General features: G+C 28.3%; 1 protein-coding gene and 1 long non-coding RNA gene across 6 annotated transcripts in view; one reads left to right on the top strand and one right to left on the bottom strand.

Annotated features, from left to right (window-relative positions):
* LOC126748069 (30S ribosomal protein S5-like) overlaps positions 1-12210 on the bottom strand; it is a 46767-nt gene extending 34557 nt beyond the window's left edge. For 2 of the 4 annotated variants that reach the window (XM_050457078.1, XM_050457079.1), the window contains exon 1: positions 11929-12210. Coding sequence is in view for 2 of the 4 variants with exons in the window: in XM_050457080.1 (XP_050313037.1) it covers positions 6110-6131; positions 6250-6296; positions 7752-7859; positions 7968-8001; positions 8444-8506 (274 nt within the window). In the remaining 2 variants the exon portion in view is untranslated. Of the gene's footprint in view, positions 1-6109; positions 6132-6249; positions 6297-7751; positions 7860-7967; positions 8002-8443; positions 8612-11928 lie in introns of those variants that run through there. The other 2 variants (XM_050457080.1, XM_050457081.1) reach the window with 2 other exon arrangements.
* LOC126748091 (uncharacterized) lies at positions 2700-4924 on the top strand. 2 transcript variants are annotated; one of them, XR_007664628.1, is made up of 3 exons: positions 2700-2997; positions 3121-3223; positions 4662-4924. It is a non-coding gene; the product is annotated as an uncharacterized LOC126748091 (long non-coding RNA). The 2 variants fall into 2 exon arrangements; XR_007664629.1 differs by lacking the exon at positions 4662-4924 and adding an exon at positions 4009-4137.
* Positions 12211-19231: the final 7021 nt, after the last annotated feature.

Here is a 19231-nt window from a genome sequence, read left to right as displayed (position 1 = left end):
ATAGTTGATATTTATATATTGCAAAATATTGATATCTCAATTCGAAGTTATACTCTCTTAACAGTTTTTATTTTTTAAACTTTACTTTACAAAAAACTGTAATTTCAAGTAAAGTCTTGATACAAGACATTTATTATGTTGCAAGAAATAATAAACCATTTTGGTATTTGTAATATGATTGAAATTGCATTAATATGTTCAAATGTTTCTATTTGTTAAGATTGTTTTACTTATTTTCCAATAACAAAAATAACAGGTTATTAATGATAATATTATTGATAATTAATATTGTGACCAACAAATATTTTTAAAATCATTATAATTTGTTTCTATAATACACTATGATTGTCTTATAGCTTTAGCTACAGCACCACTTGACATTAATGGCGACTTAAGTAAATAAAAAGGCTTAAATAAAATTACTAAAAATGCTAAAGTACCAAAAAGCCCAATAAAACTACAAGTAGCTAAAAAAATTAAAGTTGTGTTGTGCTAAATCATTAATCCAATCAGGTATCTTTAATGCAACTTTTTTTATTGGTTGGTCAATATTATTATAATTTTAAATATTGTCTCATAAATGTATAAGATATTAGTCTTGCTTCTTATAATCAAACATTTTTTCAATCCTATTTAAATACCTAAAATGGTAATAGTATTCAAGTACATGGCTAAGTATTTTTAACTTGATAATTAACTATGATTGTCTTATAGATTTAGCTACAGTGTTACTTGACATTAATAGCAACTTAAGTAAATAAAAGGCTTAAATAAAAGTACTAAAACAGCTAAAATTGCTAAAGTACCAAAAAGCCCACAAACACTACAAGTAGCTAAGAAATGTCGAAGTAATGTTGTGCTAAAACATTAATCTAATCAGGTACAAATTCCAATGTTTTTTCGTTGGATTGGTGAACGTTAATAAAGATTTTTGTTTAGCGTTATTAGTTCTATACGGTACTAAAAGTTGTTCTCTTAGCTTTGAAACAAATTTATTGTATGCAAATATTCACAATTTTGCAATATATTTATTATTATATGATCAAGGCTACAAATTATAACACATCTCGTGAGAGTAAAAACAATTTAAGAAACATACCTGTAAAAAAATATGTTTTGCAATTTTAAACTTCAGTAACTTAGAATTTCAAGTAAAGTCTAATAAAACATTTATTATATTGCAACAAATAATATACCATTTTGGTATTTGTAATATGATTTAAATTGCATTAATATCTCCAAATGTTTCTATTTGTTAAGAGTTCTTTACTTATTTTCCAACAACAAAAATAACAGATTATTTATGATAATATTATTTATAATTCATATTGTGACCAACAAATATTTTTAAAATCATTATAATTTGTTTCTATAATAAACTATGATTGTCTTATAGTTTTAGCTACAGCACCACTTGATATGAATAGCAACTTAAGTAAATAAAAAGGCTTAAATAAAAGTACTAAAACAGCTAAAAATGCTAAAGTACCAAAAAGCCCAATAAAACTACAAGTAGCTAAAAAAAATTAAAGTTGTGTTGTGCTAAATCATTAATCCAATCAGGTATCTTCAAGGCAACTTTTTTTATTAGTTGGTCAATATTATTATAATTTTAAATATTATTGTGTCATAAATGTATAAAGTTAAATTAGTCTTGCTTCTTATAATTAAACATTTTTTTAATCCTATTTAAATACCTAAAATGGTAGTATTCAAGTACATGGCTAACTATTTTTAACTTGATAATTAACTATAATTGTCTTATAGCTTTAGCTACAGTACTACTTGACATTAATAGCAACTTATATAAATAAAAGGCTTAAATAAAAGTACTAAATCAGCTAAAAATGCTAAAGTACCAAAAAGCCCAAAAACATTACAAGCAGCTAAGAAATGCCCAAGTAATATTGTGCTAAAATATTAATCCAATCAGGTACAAATACTAATATTTTTTCGTTGGGTTGGTTAACCTTATTAAAGATTTTTGTTTAGCATTACTAGTTCTATACGGAACTAAAAGTTTTTTACTTGGCTTTAAAAAAATGTTTATTGAATATCAATAATTACATCTTTGCAATATATTTAATTTTATATTATCAAAGATATAAATTGTAATAACTAAGGTGCAAGGAAAAGAAAAGGAACATACCTGATAAAAAAAATTGTAACATATGTTTTACTGTTACATGCTTTAATCCTTTTAAGTAACTACTAAAAAAACCACAATAATATTATACATATAATGGTCAACAAATAACAAAACGATTACAATAATTGGCATTTAGAGAATTAGAGTACTACATAAACGCTGATACATAAGTACTAAAATAGCTAAAAAAAGCTTAAGAAAGTACTAAAAGCGCAAACAGTACGAAATTTACTGAATCATGCCAATTTTATTGTGTCAAACTATTAAATCAATTATGTGCATATTTATTTAGAAGCACTTTTTTCCAGCATGACCAGCTTTGTAATATTATGGCAGGTTTTAGAAAAGGAACAACATATTGATATGTATATTAATGAGGATATTTAATGATTCTCTTTTTGGTAAATAAATACTTGTAATAATAATAATATATTCTAATATGTATCTATAAAAAGATAATATAATTGGACCATAAAACATATTTTTATTTTCACACATAAAAATATGTTTTGGCAAATGTTGGCTCGCTGACCCCGCAGCAACAATTGTCTATTGCTTCCGAAAAATTAATTATTTTTTGGATATGCAATACTGATGAGTCCATAATGAGGACGAAACAATATGTTGCTCATCAGATGCCAATATGTTTTTTTTAATCATATTTTCTTATAGGCACCATTTTAATCGCGGCCAACCAGATGATAGTAACCAGATTTCAATTTAAAGGAAACACGTTCAAAGGGCTTGACAATGACAAGTCCATACACCAAACTTTGACCAGAAGACTACAGATTGAGGGAAAAATTACATCTTCCTGGAGTTTTGGATTGCTCGAGATTTAATTATTGGTGAGTAATTATATTTACTTGACATTTCTTTAAATGAATTTTATGATCCAAAATTTTTTCTTTTATTTATTTGTTTATATTATTTTAAAGAAAATCTTGTATATTAAAAACATTTCTTTACAGGTCATTAAAATGCAAGACACAGAAATGACATCCCTTACTGAGGAATAGATACGTTCAAAGATTTCAGCAAAGCAGATATTTCTTTTTTGTTGCACAATATTTGGTAAGTTTGTTGTAATAATTTTTAATAAATTGTCTTAATATTATTTTTTTATAGAACACTTAAGTTACATTTTCGTTTCGCAGCTTCATCAACTGATGCACTATTAGAAGCGCATAGACCTTTTTCCCTATTCACAAATTTGTTTTAACATACATTTAAACTTTTCACTTAATAGTTTCTCGGTTATTGAGCTATAAATTTCTAATATCAATGAACTTTTTCTTTGCAAAGTTAGTCGGTTTTTCGTGATGAGACTCTATCATGACTTTCTTTATTGTACTTGAGTGGAAAGTCTCGCCCGGTTGTTAATTTTTAATCATTGTATGTCTTTAAACGGTTGTGATTTTCCATATGTTGTTGTGAAGTAATTATTCTATAAAACTCTTTTTCTCCAGAAAGTTTGTTGGTCTTCTCAAATTACTTTTTAAATCTTATTCATAACTTTTAATTTCTAATCGAAGATCATCATCCCTATTTTCAGTTAGCATTGGTGATGACTGGATGGCGAAAGCGCTCTGCTAAACTAATACTTTTAATTTTCATTACAAAGAGGTTTTCGTGTTACATATAAAATTGGTATTTTAATTACCTTCTTAATATACCAAAATACGAATCATTTATGTTCCCATGTCAAAAATATAATTAAAAAAAAGTACGTTTTTTGAGACTTTTTCTTAGTATTATCTCAAATATAGAGAGAAAATTTATCTCGTTACACTTTTGTATATACATACAATACTTTAGAGGAAATTATTCAAATTAACACAGAAATATTCTTATTACAGGCCCTTCAAATTGGAGAACAACCATGCATCTTAAAACAGAGGCTCTCCAGTCCCAACTAATGCTTCTAAGCAAAGTCTACGAGAAATACAAATAATTTCAATATTGTGTTAGCTACATTAACGTTTTAGTAAGTTAGCTATAATGATTATTTAACTTTTTTTATATTATTAACTATTTTAATTCGAAGATAATGCTTTCAATAGTCTTATTAATACAAGTACATAAATGTGATTATGGTAAAAAGAAGTCATGAACCTTACGAAAGGAGTAAATACATGTTTAGAAATTAAATTTTAATGGGGTGTAAACGGTGAGATCATTTTGTAATTAAAATTTATCAAAATTACCTTACTTACTGTTATAAAATATCTGAAAGTAACATATCGTAATATCTTATGTAATCAAGGCTTCTGCACCGCCCTGCAGAACAAGAACCCACTTCTATAGAACACCCCAAGAATGACAGTGTTAGCTTTCACGACTATAATATATTATATAAGGATGATTGCCCATATTATATGATAATTGTGGCATTCTATTTTTACCAATCAGATTCATACTAATTTTTTTTAAATTAAAAAATTAATAAACTTTTCTTTGATACGCATTTATTTCAAGTAATATTTTTTGGTAAATTCACATTAATATTTAGGATATTAATGTCGCTGCAAATGGGCCAAACCTCAACAACGGGAAATGATTGAAGAGAAGTTACTTCTATATTCGCGTTACAAGAGAGAAGGAATTATAATTGTATTGGGACAGTTAAAATGTGGATTTTACGTAGGGACAAATTCAATTATTTTAATTATAGAAAGGCTTTCTTTATATCCGACAATAAATGTTCCTTAACAAACAAATATTATCGGATACTAAAAAATCGGTGAAAATAGGGTTTCTTTAATTTTTATAGTTTTTCTCTTGGCAACTTATGCAAATGATACATTTAATAAAAAAAAATCACATTTATAAATGATTTGAACGATACCTTCATTTAGGGATTACTTAAAAGTGTTCCATGTTTTCTCTTCAGATAATGCATACAAAAAAAATTAGTAAAAATAAATAACATGTTTATGTGGCAATAAGATCCAACTTCAATGAAAATTAAGTTGATAACATGGAATTTTTTATGAATACATAATCAAGAAACTAAATTCAGTGCATTCTATGTTAAAATTATAATTTTGTAATCATATATTTTCATTATATCGAAATTATCATGACAGTGTAAGCTTTTTACTCCAAAGCCTCTGAATTTTCAGTACCTCAAATATATTTGGAAATACTGTATACAACTTAGATATATTTAGGTAAAAATGTATAGGAAACATTAATTGTTTTATTTGTCGCACGTTAAATATTAGCTACTGTTTTGGTGAACTCGAATGTATTTTAAAACGTATTGTAGTAATCTTTTATATTAAACAAAAAAATCTTTAATTGTGATTGATATCCAAATGTTAACATTAGTTTATGTAATTAATATGTAACAAATAGAGGTGAATTTTATAAATAAAACTTGTATCAATCTTTTTAATTATTTATTAAAAATAAAAAAAATAATTTGACCCGCCACCTCGTCCACGGCCGCGGTGTCCACCTCGTCCACGGCGACCACCGCGGCCATGATCCGCCCCCCTGGCAATGAGGTGCCTTGCAGGTCTCCTGTCTAAAAATAGAAAATATTTCATTAAATTTTCATTTCTATTTTAATAATTTATACAGGGTGTCCAAGAATTCTACGATCATATAACAAATAGTGAGTGATAAGCTCAACTTAGTTTTTTTTTTAATTGTAAATATTATTAAAGAAGGCGCTTCAGAAATCACATATTAGACTATTAATTATTAAAACTTAACATTTTGCTATTTTTATATTATAATTTTGTAATTTAAGTTTATGTAAAATTAAGTAATTTAAATTACAATCCATATGGTATTTGGCCACTATAATCAATATACTTTAATTAAAATTGGACACCTTATGTTTTCAAAACTCAGATAAAAAGATATAGTGAAAAATATATAAGATCTTTTCATTATTTTATTTCACTCTATAAATTAAAACCGTTTTAGTTTAAAATATATAAAACTTACCATTGCTTGCTGTCGGCCGGTTCTGAAAGAATTTTTTTTTAAATTATTTATAACAAAACTAGTGACGTTCAATTAAAAATGTGATATTTAAAAAGAAATTAAATATAAAAATAAGAATTAAAATAAAAAGGGCTGCTTACCACTAAGGCGTTGACCTGCCCTTGCAGGGCCTCCAACATTCTAAGTACTGAAAAAAAAAAGTACCAAATGTAAGCATTATTCTTTTTAGTTATTATATTAAGGTAATTAATTATCCGGCACACTTCTTTTTCATAACTTAAGATATCATTTCAAAAAAAATAAAAATCCCATTTAAAATTCAAAAATTGAAGTAATTTTGGAAAAAAAAATCAAAGAAATGATAAAACCAATAAAATAAGTTAATCAAATCATAGTCATAATTGCAAGTTTTACTTTTTCAAATTAGAAATTCATAAAACATCTTTCTTGAAAATTATCATTATAGTTCGATTATAAAGTCTCTTATTTAGACAAGTTGACAATTTAAAAAGTTAAACATGTTTATAAAATATGAAATCTCTGTTTTTCAACTTTTACAGAATAAAATTTTTTTTATTGTTACATTTGTGGTTTCGAACTAATATAAATATGCCATAAATGGTGTGTATGTCTGGATTTTCCAAAGTATAGGGTTTTGGAAAAAATGGTCTTGTGGAATCTCTATAAACTGTCAGTTACATTATTCTAGATGTAATTTATATTGCTTAGATTATTGTTAAGAACTTGATGAATGATATATGGTTGTAATTTTGAAGGGTTTTAAACGTACTTTTTTTTTAAAAAATTATCATAAAAAAATACATGTCTTGAAACAAGAAAAATTATTGAAACATAGTTATCGCCATAGCTGAAAAGTATTATATCCATTACCTGTACATAGGCAAACCTTTAAATTACCCCTTAAAGTTTGTAATAATTTGGTTATCAAGACTCGAAAGAGTTTGTAATGTTGTTTTCTTCACAATCACAAGACATATCATACTTATACATATTTAAGCTTGTAATCATAACAAGTATATTGTGTAAGTTAACATAATTATTATACTAATTTTGTCATAAAAAATTCTATACAATGTTAAATACATTTGACCTATATGTTATAATGACATTTGAAAAGGACTTTTTTAAAAGGATATTGGTATACTCTATCTACTATTTAAACCCTTTTGTATACAAAAAAAAATTTAATTATTGACTTTTAAAATATGAAGAATGTACTTCTGAAAAAACATATATATGTCATGTAACATTCAAAAGCTAGAGTAATTTCTGGCAAATTCAAGAATATGACAAAATGAATTTATTATGACTGGCATATCATATTAATCTATATGCGAAAATTTTTTAAAAGTTATGGCTTTACCATTCCTTTCTTAAAAGTTATCATTATGTCTGACTATAAAATTAAATTTCAGCCTAAATAGACATGGTTATCTTCAATATCTATAAAATATGAAACAAAAAATTGTTAAAAATAATTTCTATAAAGATTAAAAAATGATATAAATATTAGTTGACCTGTTACCACTTTCTTTTTCTTAAAATAAAATGGGTAAGCCAAATGACAATTTTGCTTATATTGATAAAATCACAATTAAAAAAATCGGATTAAATTACTTACTATCAGGGGTAGCCACTGAAGGGGCAGCAGTGGTGGCGGCGGTAGTGGTGGCGACGGTCGCCGAAGGGGCGGCGGTCGCTTCAGGGGTGGCGGTCCCCGATGGAGGATCTATAATAACCAAGAAAGAAAAGATATCAAAAAATGTTAAACCTATTATGCGATATTGCTTACATTTTTAAAATAACAAAAAACACTGATTTAATTTGAATTACTCACCATCAACTGCAATACCCTCAGGCTCATTGACAATCTATAAAAAAAATGTGACAAATTTAATAAAAATTAAAATAATAATGCCAGCCTAGTCAAAATATTGTACAGAGTGTCAAATTTTCCTGCCATCATCTCTGTCACTATTAATTATATTTTATGAAAAAGTAGCGTAAAAACCGCGCTGCTTTAACTCTAATAGGTAGCAACGAAGATAAGCATCAAAAAATAAATAATTTGAACAGTTCTTCTCATTGATCCTAAACTATTACTCATTATTGTTGTGGTAACACAAAAATATCTGCATTTGTATCCGCTTTTACTTAAAATCAGAACTAAGCGGACATTAAAACATACTTGCTTAATATACACCAGGTGTCCCAAAATGCTTTTAACAGCATAGAACTTCGCTAGTTTTGAAGATTTAAGCAAAAAATTTCAAAATGCGTTTTTCGCAAATAAAATCAAAAATTAATACTTACTGCGCTTTGTTCCGCCATTTCAACCGAACTGAACAGAAACTGTGGTTTCCACATCCACTTCATCTCCAAAATCAAACCAACCAATGAGGAGATTGTTATTGATCACGTTATTGATAATGTTATTTATCGATATTGATCACCTGACCTGACCGGCGAAATAACATGTTAGTGCCTGTACATAATGGTGAATTCACATGTGAGTTTTAATTGCACCAGTAAAAATTCGTGCGCCAGTAAATTAAATTTGCACGTGTGTACATCGATTTGTCCAAGAAAGTTTGTATACTTCTTACGTGCTTATAGGATGTATATAGATAGTATTTCTTATAAAAGTTAAGATTGTCGAGAAACGAATCAGAACGAAATCGGAAACTTTGCGAGTTCAAATTATTTTATTTATTACATTTTATTGATTATAATAATAATAAAATTTATTTGCATTAATTTAATATTAAGAGTTACAATAATAAATAATAAACTTAGTTAAATTAGAATAACATAAAAAGAAAGAAACTGGAAGACAATTTATAAAAGTTCGGGTTCAGTACCTGAATATATTCTACATCCTATGAATACTTGAAATAGGTATTAATACATCCATGTAAGATGTGTAAGGAAGAATAAATAATTCAAAACTAGAGATATTTAAAAAAACCAACCACAAAAAAACGACAACAATAGAACATAATTACATGTATATCAATAGTACACACTAACAAATTGTAATAGTTGAAAAGTAGTGCCTTTTAAGTAATTAATTACATTTTTTATTTTACTGGTTCAAAGATACAAATAATAAGAACAAAATTAAAACAAACAACAAAAAAAAAGCTGCATCTTTAGATGTTTTTTAAACCGGTTAACAGTAAGGCTTTTAAGATGAGGCGAGAGTCTATTGTATAAGCAAAAGACGTTATAAGAAAAACCTCTTTATATTGCGGTGGTATGTTCTGGTGGAGTTATTAAATTTCTAAACCTTACATTTATGTTCATCTGGCACATCTGTCCTATATCTAATTTTATTTAAAAGGTAAAGCAGTGTTTTGGTGATAATAATTGCATGTGAGTTGCATTTTCTGCTGCACGAGGAGCAAGTGCCGATGTGAGTAGAGCAACCTTAGGGAACCATACGCTTTCTTAATATTCAAATTAACATGCTCTCCAAAACGAAGATCAGTATCCATCAGAAGACCTAAATTACGTGCTCAGTTTGAACTGGTTAACTGATTCCTCTGCATAATTATTTGCATCTGATTTTTTACATGATTTTTGTTCTTTCTAAAAAATAATAACACAGATTTATTTGGGTTAATTTGCAAATTGTGTTTTTCTGAAATATTTAACAAGATTTTTTAGGTCCTCTTCGATACATTTTTCAGCAAGTTCCCATTCTTTTGGTTTAAAAAAGTATAACATTTGCTTATCATCGGCATATTGATGAACTTTTTCATGATCAATGCATAAAGCAATATTACACGTATAAATAGAAAACCAAAGCGGTCCCAAAATTGAGTCTTGTGGTACCCCGTTTTTAATTGCACCTTGCTCCGACTGCCCCAAAGACGTTTTAACATATTGGCTCCTCTCATTTAAAAAACTTTCTGTAAAAGCTATTGCTTCCTCTGAAAATCCAACAAAATGTCAAATGGACAGCAGTATCTCATAATTAATAGTGTCAAACGCCTTTAAGTAGTCTTAAAGGATTAGTTCGGTGGTATTGGCTTTATCAGTTTCCCTACATAAATCATCGGTTATATTTACTAAGGATGCTGCGCAGCTATACCCAGTCCTGAAACCTGACTGATGTTCTGGCAGAAGATTAAATTTGTTTATATGTTGTCTAATTTATTTATTCATTACCCTCTTTAAAATTTTTGATAAACATGATAATATACTGACTGGGCGTAAATCATTATAATCAACTGCAACTGCAACTTTCCTTTTTTTTGTAACGGTTTTACTTTGGCAATTGTTCAAGCAGTGGGAAAGATATTTTCAAGAATGCATGAATTAATTATATGACAAATAAAAGGCAAAACTTTCGGAGACCACATTTTTATCATCTGGATATTAATTAAATCTGATACCACTGCAAGAGACTCAATGGCCAATAGGTGTTCCTTTACTTCATTTACAGTGATTGTTTTAAAAGCAAATAATTCGGAAACAAAACAGTTTTTTTATTGTTTTTATAAAAATGTTAATATATAAAAAAGAAAATTACAAAAAAAAGGTATTAATTTCCATTAGTTTCTTCTCTTCGTTGTTAATTGTTAACCCTATATTCGTTAAATTGCGCAACTGTTTATAATAATCGCAATGAGAGGCATTTTCAGATTTTTTTGCAGCTACTGTATGCATTTTTTTTTAACTTTATCATTAATACTATATTGTCGGTTAACCAGGATCTTTTTATTTTCACGGTTTTAACAGGAGCCAAAATATTAAATTATTAATTATTTATCATTTCCATTTACCAAGGGACAGACCCATCACCCATAAACCAATCAGATTATTTATTTCTGAGCTGCGCAGCATTTCTCGAATGGTTACGACTGACTATCTGCAGTTGATCTTAAATCTCTGAGTGAGCCACTTTGTACTTCTTCTCTCCATAAACCTTCTACTATTGTTCCATTTTGGAAGTGGAAGAAACTGCTTTTTGAAAATACTCGTCCATCAGATGGTCTTCCGTTTGCAGCCAAAAATCCAGTGCTTCAAATATTAACTTTAAACCTACTAAATTGCCAAGTGGCACTAAGTAGACTTTACAAGGGCTACAGGAAATTGTTCAAAAATTATATGTAAAGCCTAATACAAAAGAGGACAATGAGTTTGATTGTTTTGGGAGGTCGGTGGTTTGTTCGTTGAATAAGCTACTGGAAACAGTCGCTTTGAAATCGATAGCGTACATACACTCTTATCTTATACGGTTGGGTTGGGTTGGATTTGGGAGCATTTGATGTAATGCTCAGCAACTACAACCACCTTCCGCCTCTGCCAGTCATGAATATAACACTATGCCGAAATTCAAACCTTTCGTATAATAACAAAAATACTCACGACAGAAATTTTCGTTCCAGTCTGCAGCAAGAAGAGTCGGATCTACTTGTAATGTATATTGCAATGAAGTGAAAGAATCTCCTGTTGTAAGATATTTTAATATGACTTCCAATTTCAATTATGGTGTTAACGCGTTTCTCAGGTGAGTGTCCATTTTCATAATACGTGACTTCACACAATCTAGAAAAATTACAAAATGTTGTTTTTTCATTCGAAGATAATTTTTGTAGTTTGCAGGATATAAGTCGACAGCCAATACTTGCTTCAATTTACACACGGTCTTTTCGTTTGGTAGAGATTTTTTTTCTCCTGAAAATTTAGCGACTGTTTTGCAGGCTTCGCGAAGTTCGACTGACATATTACGTACTATATGAAAATGAAACTGTCATGACAAATATTTCTGTTTTAGCAGTAGTATGAACCTTTATTACTGGCATGCAAATAGAACTGACGCGACCGTTGGCGCCACTAAACGCATACATGTGTAAATTCACCTTAAAGCAATTAGGATAATTCATGCCAAAGGGTGCCGACGTTGTCAATTTTTTTTTTCTTCGATAAATAATTACTAATATTATCTAATAGTAATATTAAAATGCAGATTGTTGTATATGAATGATTTACTGAAATTTTGAATACTAAAGGTTAGTGGTTAAAAGGTTTGATTTATATCATCAATATAATAATACAGAGGCTATTGTAACTTTTTTGCTATTGAACCAAATGGTATTGTAAAACAAACTTTCCTAAAAACAAATAAGTTTTAAGAGCATATGTAAAAAAAATAATATGTACAATAATAATCATCGTGATATACAGGGTGTTTTGAAATTATTTGTAAAAAAAATAACACTTATACTAGTGGTAATTTTAATATATGAAGTTGTTTTCAGTAGGGGTTGTTAAGAATAATATGAATGTAAACCCAGTTCATTAGTATTTAAAATATATAAAAACAAACATTAACGCGGTATAAAAATACGTGTTTTCCTTCCACTATAAAATCATCGATTACTTCATTTGTATAGCTGCTTTTGAATAATTGTCTTTTACTACTTAACTTATATGTTTGATTAATTTGTACAATTGAGAATTGTAAGTAATATGAATACTAAGAGTTCTTGAGAACGAAGCGTATTGTAACACATCATGGTTCTCTGAAGCATGATACCCAGAAATAAGTAAGTAATATTTCAATGATATTTAATTCTGATTATAATATATAATAAGACCTTCCCTTTTCTCTCTGTATTTACTATAGATTGATGAAAAACAAAGAAAAACCCAAAGTCACGGTCTCACAACATGTAATTAAACGGGCTACACGTGTTTCGCTCTAGTTAGAGCATCATCAGTTACAGCATAAGTGTGTGGATGGCTTCTAAAGGCCTGATGATGCTCTAACTAGAGCGAAACACGTGTAGCCCATTTAATTACATGTTGTGAGACCGTGACTTTGTGTTTCGTCAATTTTGTATGTTGGTCTCTTAGAGAATAATGGATGAGATTTTTGGATTTACTATAGATGTTAATTTTTTCGAAGTACTAAAAAAAGAAAAAGTTGGGTAGAGCACCATGCCGAGGCTAAGGTTTGAACTCAGAGCCTTATGAGGATACGGCAGGTCTCTTCCCCACTGCGTGTTTAGGGCACTCCTTGGATAATTTTGGAGATTTTTTTTTTGTAGTACTGACAAAAATTTTTAAAATTTCTACTGGTCCCCACGGACTAAAGTAGACGCGAAGCGTCTACTTGTTATATAGTCGCAGACTATATTATGCACGCGACCTCGGGTCCGAAAAATCGTGTTTTTTTGGAAATAAAAATTCATATCTTTGGCTGTATGGCTAGCGAAACGATGAAATTTGGCATAGGGTCTCTCAACACATTGGGAATGATGGATCCGTAAACAATTTTTTTTCCAGTACCTTTTCCGGTACCACCAAACGGAGCGGTACTGTCTCAAAGTCAAAAATTCGTAAAAAAACGGGTCAAAATTCATTTTTGCACGAGATCTCAATTTTAACGCTGTCAAAAAAATTGAAATTTTTAGGCCTAAAAGACTTTATAGTAATTCATGTCTGTATACTTTTTGGGCCCGATCGGTATACAGGGTGAGTTGTTATAAGCGAACAAAAGTGACTAAAAAAAAAATTCAAACTTCTCCAGAGGCTAAAAAAAAATTTTTATAAAAAAAGTGTTTCGGCGAAAAGACTTCATTTTATAAGAGATTTAACATACTTGGAGCTTTTTTTTGTAAAAAATTTATTTTACGAGTTCTAGCATTTTCAGTTTTTTGAGATTTTCCGCCAAACGATACTTATTTTGGGAAATTTTTTTTTTTCAAAAAATAACTTCATCTTTTACCTTTCATATGGCATATAACCGAAATTTTTGGGAACCATACAGGGCGAGCAATAATGAACTTTACCCATGAAGGTCCGACCCGAAAATCACATTTTATTTAATAACTTTTTCGTAGTGGCACCTGGACCATTTATATTCTCAGGCATTAAATACTTTAATAACCCCATTATTTATGTAAAATTACAATCTTCCAACATTAATAGGTTCTGAGCAATTCGAATTTTCGCGTTTAATTCATTTGCCACGTCCCTGTACATGGTGAAAAGATCAGACATCATCTAAAAGATCCGAAATTTTGTTTTACAACACATACTAAAATTTCAGGGTTCCAGCGATAGTACAAGTACCCGAAAAATGCGATTTTATGAAAAAAGTCCATTTTTTTGCGTTTTTGCAGGTAATTGGAGGTGTCAACCTAAACTCTGATGAAATGGCTAGTGGGAACAATACTTTGACGCATGGTGGGTACAAATTTTTTGCTCGTGACAGGTGGCCGGGACTTGGTTGGGTTTTTTGTAAAATTATGAATGAAAATGAACCGGAAACGATCAGGGAAAGGAAGCACCGAATCAGAAAATGAATGGGCTTTCCGAATCTGTGCATATCATTTGGGGAAATTGTGTATTGCGGCCAGGAAAATTCGGCAAACATTTTGACGTCTTCGAAAAATGCCGTTTTTTTGAAAAGTCAGTGGTTTTATACCGGGGTGAGACGAATTGAAATTTGCCCGATTATTTTATTAAAATTATTCGAATATATACACGGGTCAGTCGTAATGATCTATTTAATTTAAAATAAAAATTTAGATATTAGGTGAGCTTTTACTATTTAGTTTATTATTAATATATGTTAACAATTCTTAAACATTGCTTTTGGGATATAAATAAAATTTTTTTGAAATTATTGATTTTTAAGGTTAGTCGAGTATCATAACTTTTTTGGTATTGGTGCGATTTGGTTGAAATTTGGTACCTAGTACCTATTTCGGATAAGATTAATAAATTTTTACAGATATTTGACATGACTATGTTTTAAGGTCACGTGACTACCTTAACTTTCTTCCTATTTGTCCGATTTGATTGAAATTTGGTATTTGGGGTTTATTTAGGATGCAATTATTAATTTTTCACAGATATTTGACATTTCACTTCCGGGTCACGTGACTATTGTAACTTTTTTGCTATGAGTCCGATTGGGTTCAAATTTAATATTTATGCTTTATTTAGGATACAATTAATAAATTTTAACAGATAATTGTCAAATTATATTTTAAAGTCACGTGACTTTGATAATTCTTTTGCTATTGATCCAATTGGGTTGAAATTTGGAATTTGGGCTTTATCTAAGATGCAAGTAATAAATTATGACAGAAATTTGACATATTGAATTTTAAAGTCACGTGACTTCCATAACTTTTTTGCTATTGATCCGATTGGGTTCAAATTTGGAATTTGGGGTTTATTTAGGATGCAATTGTTGATTTCTTACAAAATTTTAAAATATTAAGTTCTAGGGTCACGTGACTATCAAAATTTCCTATTTGATTGAAATTTGCTATTAGATGATATGTATATATTTGTAGATAATATTTTGTATTACCCTATTCCTTTTATCTTAATTAGTTAAATTATTTCTTAAATTTGCCATTCAAAAAAAATATTAAAAAATCATCTGTTCGAATACATAGGCTTTAAAGGGAACTTATCTTCTTTCATAATATTGTAGCATTATTATAGATTTTAAAAAATTTTGTCATTAAGCTTTTTCATTACTTTTTGAATGGTCTTTAGCCAGAAAAAAGAAATTTTGAATTTGGAGCATGTTTTGAAAAAATTTTCATTTTGGGCCGGATTTTGTTCGAAAATCGAAAAATGCAAAGAAATAGGTTTTCTGTTCATTTTAGAGTCAAATCGATAATAACCTTTTTGAAAGGTATCCTGAAGTAGTACAAGATAGAAAAATAAAAAGTTGAAATTTTTCCATAGGGCTCTTGATAATTCAATATTTATGATTAATAGTTTTTTCCAATTTTCTCCGAATCTGTGATAGCTATAATCAATTAGTTTTAACATTTAAATACCTCGTAATATTTAATTATCGTAATTTTTATAATATCGTATAAAAAGTTGTCAGAGTTATAGTTTATTTAGAAAAAAATAAAAACCGTTTTTTCGAAATTTTTAATGGCTTTAATTTAACTTTTTTTTTAATTTTTTTTTTCTTGGTTTTTTTTTACTGGATATTGCCATCATAGGGCTTACATTATGATTTGTCGATTTTAATTTTAAGAAAAAAAATGGTACCGTGGGCAAAAACGAGATTTCTTTAATTTTTTTTTACATTTTTACTAATATCTCGACTTCTATAGCTTCGATTCAATTCGTTGATGGTTTCTATTATTCCTTATTCTCCTCCTGTTAATTCTTTTTATATTTTATTACAATTGGCTTTCGAAATAAAACTGAAAAATTTTAAAAATCGACGTAAAAACCCGGTTGTCTTATCCCTATACATAGACTCTTATGGGATCTAATTTTTCCCTTTATATTATGGCCCTTGTATAAATCGTGGAAAATTTTGTCATAGAGCTTCTTTATTAGTTTTTCAATGGTTTTTAACCACAAAAAAAGAAATTCTTAATTCGGATCATATTTTGAAAAAATGCTCTTTTTGAGCCCGGATTTTGCTTCAAAATCAAAAAATGCAAAGAAATAAGTTTTTTTCAACTAAATGTATAGTCATGATCCCTGACCATTAACGTTGTTTAGTAGCTCTTGAATAATTACTAACATTTTGTATTTTAACATTTTTATAAGAAAAGCATTTTCTTCACTATGTCGATTAAATTATAAATAAAAAAGAAATTAGACTTGATAAAGGAAATCTAAATTTTAAAAAATGCTTCTATAAAAATATTGCGTTTGACAAGTTTACGTTGATGGTCACCACGAATCTCAAACACCATTGAAGGCAAAAATGGTTAACATCAACTATTATTATAATATTAATATTAAATATTACAATAATAACATTAAATATTATAACATTAATATTATATACAAAAACCCAGAAACCTATTCATAAAATCCTAAAATGAACATAATAAAATAACCCAAACCTAGCAAAAAAAAGTTCGTCAGTGACGACGACGCTTAAATGTCGCTGTTGCGAATCACTCCATTAAATCATCGCTACATAGAAGCACCTTAAAATACAAGGACAAAGTTAACCGTGCTTTTGACAAATAAACGTATATGGAGCGGTATCCGGGGTAACCAGCGTAAATAAACATTCATTTTAGATTCCTTTGTGCATTATAAGCGTTATAAAATTTCTTTCGGGAAATTTTTAAGGTTTATTTTGTGCTTATTTTGAGAAATATTAATTATTTCGAAGTTATATTAATCGGTTTTAGTTATAAGTTTGTTTGTTTGTCATTTTTAGGTAAGTGATTTGGAGGCGTAAGCAGTTAAGTTTTATTGTGCTGGCGATTGCTTTCTTTAAAGTCCATAAACAAGCAGTGTTTTGACAGATTTAGCTCATTGAATGTTTTAGATTTTGTTTCGCCCAGTTAGTTTTATTCTACAAAATCAAAGGTAAGTTTTTATATTAATTTAAGTATATTATCTGTCATAAGTTATATTATCTGTCAATGTGGAAGATTTTGTTCAATTTTTCGGAACAGGATATGTTAATAATTTGATATTTGACACTATAAACGTCAACGTTCTAAAAGTAAACAAGACAATGTGGTTAACAAAAAGTCTTATTTTTATATTGTTATATTTTTATTTACTTAATAGAGGAACAAAATAAAAATATTTTAGATCAATAGAAAAGTCGTTAGCCCATGATAATACCATAGTATATTTCTAATATTATTGTGTTCATAAGTAAATAGAAGCATAACAAATTTGTATATGGTCGAATACAACGTAAATTATCGTTTTTTTTTTAAAAGTGGTTCATTCAAGGATTTTTTTCTTTTAATATAATCGATTTAAGGTAAGCTTGCTAAGCAATCAAAAAAAATCTGATAATCGTTGGGTAGGTGAATTGCTTAATGACCACACAGTAATTTTAAAAACCATTTATATTATAAATATGGATAGGTAAAAAAGACAATTTAAACATTCATTTTATATTCCGTTTTTGCATCATAAGAGTAGTTGGAGTTCCTTTGGAATTTCTTAATGTGTCCTTTGTGCTAATTTTGAGGAATATTAGAACAGTTTTTAGTTAGACATTTATATTCTTTCATTTCTAGATTCTGAAGCACCCAACACTTATTAAACTGATTAGATCTAAAAGTGCTGTGCTCCATTGACAAACCAAGCAAGTAAGCAAGGTTTTTGGAAAAATTTTACTCATTGCATCCTATAGTATTTGTCTTCCATAGTTCCAATCTACAAAAGCAAAGGTAAGTTTTATCCAAATTATATATTATCAATATTATAACTTTTACACAGTTTTAAAATCCATTATCCTAAATATATGATTACAGATGTAAAAGATGTGCATGCTATAGGTCTGATTCGATTCTTCTTTTCTTTAGAGTTTTCATATATAGGTTATATAGGTTAGACTACTTAGAGCTTTAAAGGATCTAAATTAACGGTATTTTATAACATGCATACTCGAAGGTGTAAATTAATTTTTAATTACATAAAATGTAAAAAAATTTATTGTATGAAACAAAACTAGAAACATTTTTACATATAATTTTTTTTTAGTCTAGTGGTGTTTTTAAAAGTATTTATGGTAACTTTAAAAGTTATTCCTAAAGCATCAATTAAAACTAATTGTTGTCAATCTACTTGCAGTTAATTACAATAATTACAATAATTTATTGTGAGTCTTATCTTATAATATAAAGTATTCTTCATGACAATTATGCTAATTTATGTAATATAAGTTAATTTTTAAATTATTCCTGGGTAATTATTGACATTTTTAAAAAGTGCCTTTATTACTCATATGTGTGTGTCTACTAATATTAATAATCTTATTGTGTTTCTTACTGTTAAAAAACTATTAATTTTAGGAAATACTAAGTAGTAAATTATGAAATCGCAAATATCAACACACTGCATTTAAATTACTATTTTAATAACTAAAATAAAATTATGACACCATTATTGAGGCTTTGTTCGTTTTTACAAGATGGAAATCAATTCAACTTTGAGGAAAACACAAAGGAATTCCTCCTCTTCTTACTAATTATGTAATTGTAGGTTAAATATAAAAAGTAGAGCAATATTCAGAATGAAGCTAGAGAATTGTTTTAAATATTGTCAACCTTGCAAAAGGCTAAACATATTCGAAAATTCTTGACAAAAAAAACTTTTACAATCTTTTAC

This window comes from Anthonomus grandis, chromosome 21 (genome assembly GCF_022605725.1).
Source record: "Anthonomus grandis grandis chromosome 21, icAntGran1.3, whole genome shotgun sequence".
Lineage (NCBI taxonomy): Eukaryota > Metazoa > Arthropoda > Insecta > Coleoptera > Curculionidae > Anthonomus > Anthonomus grandis.
This window is presented reverse-complemented; position numbering and strand designations above follow the sequence as displayed.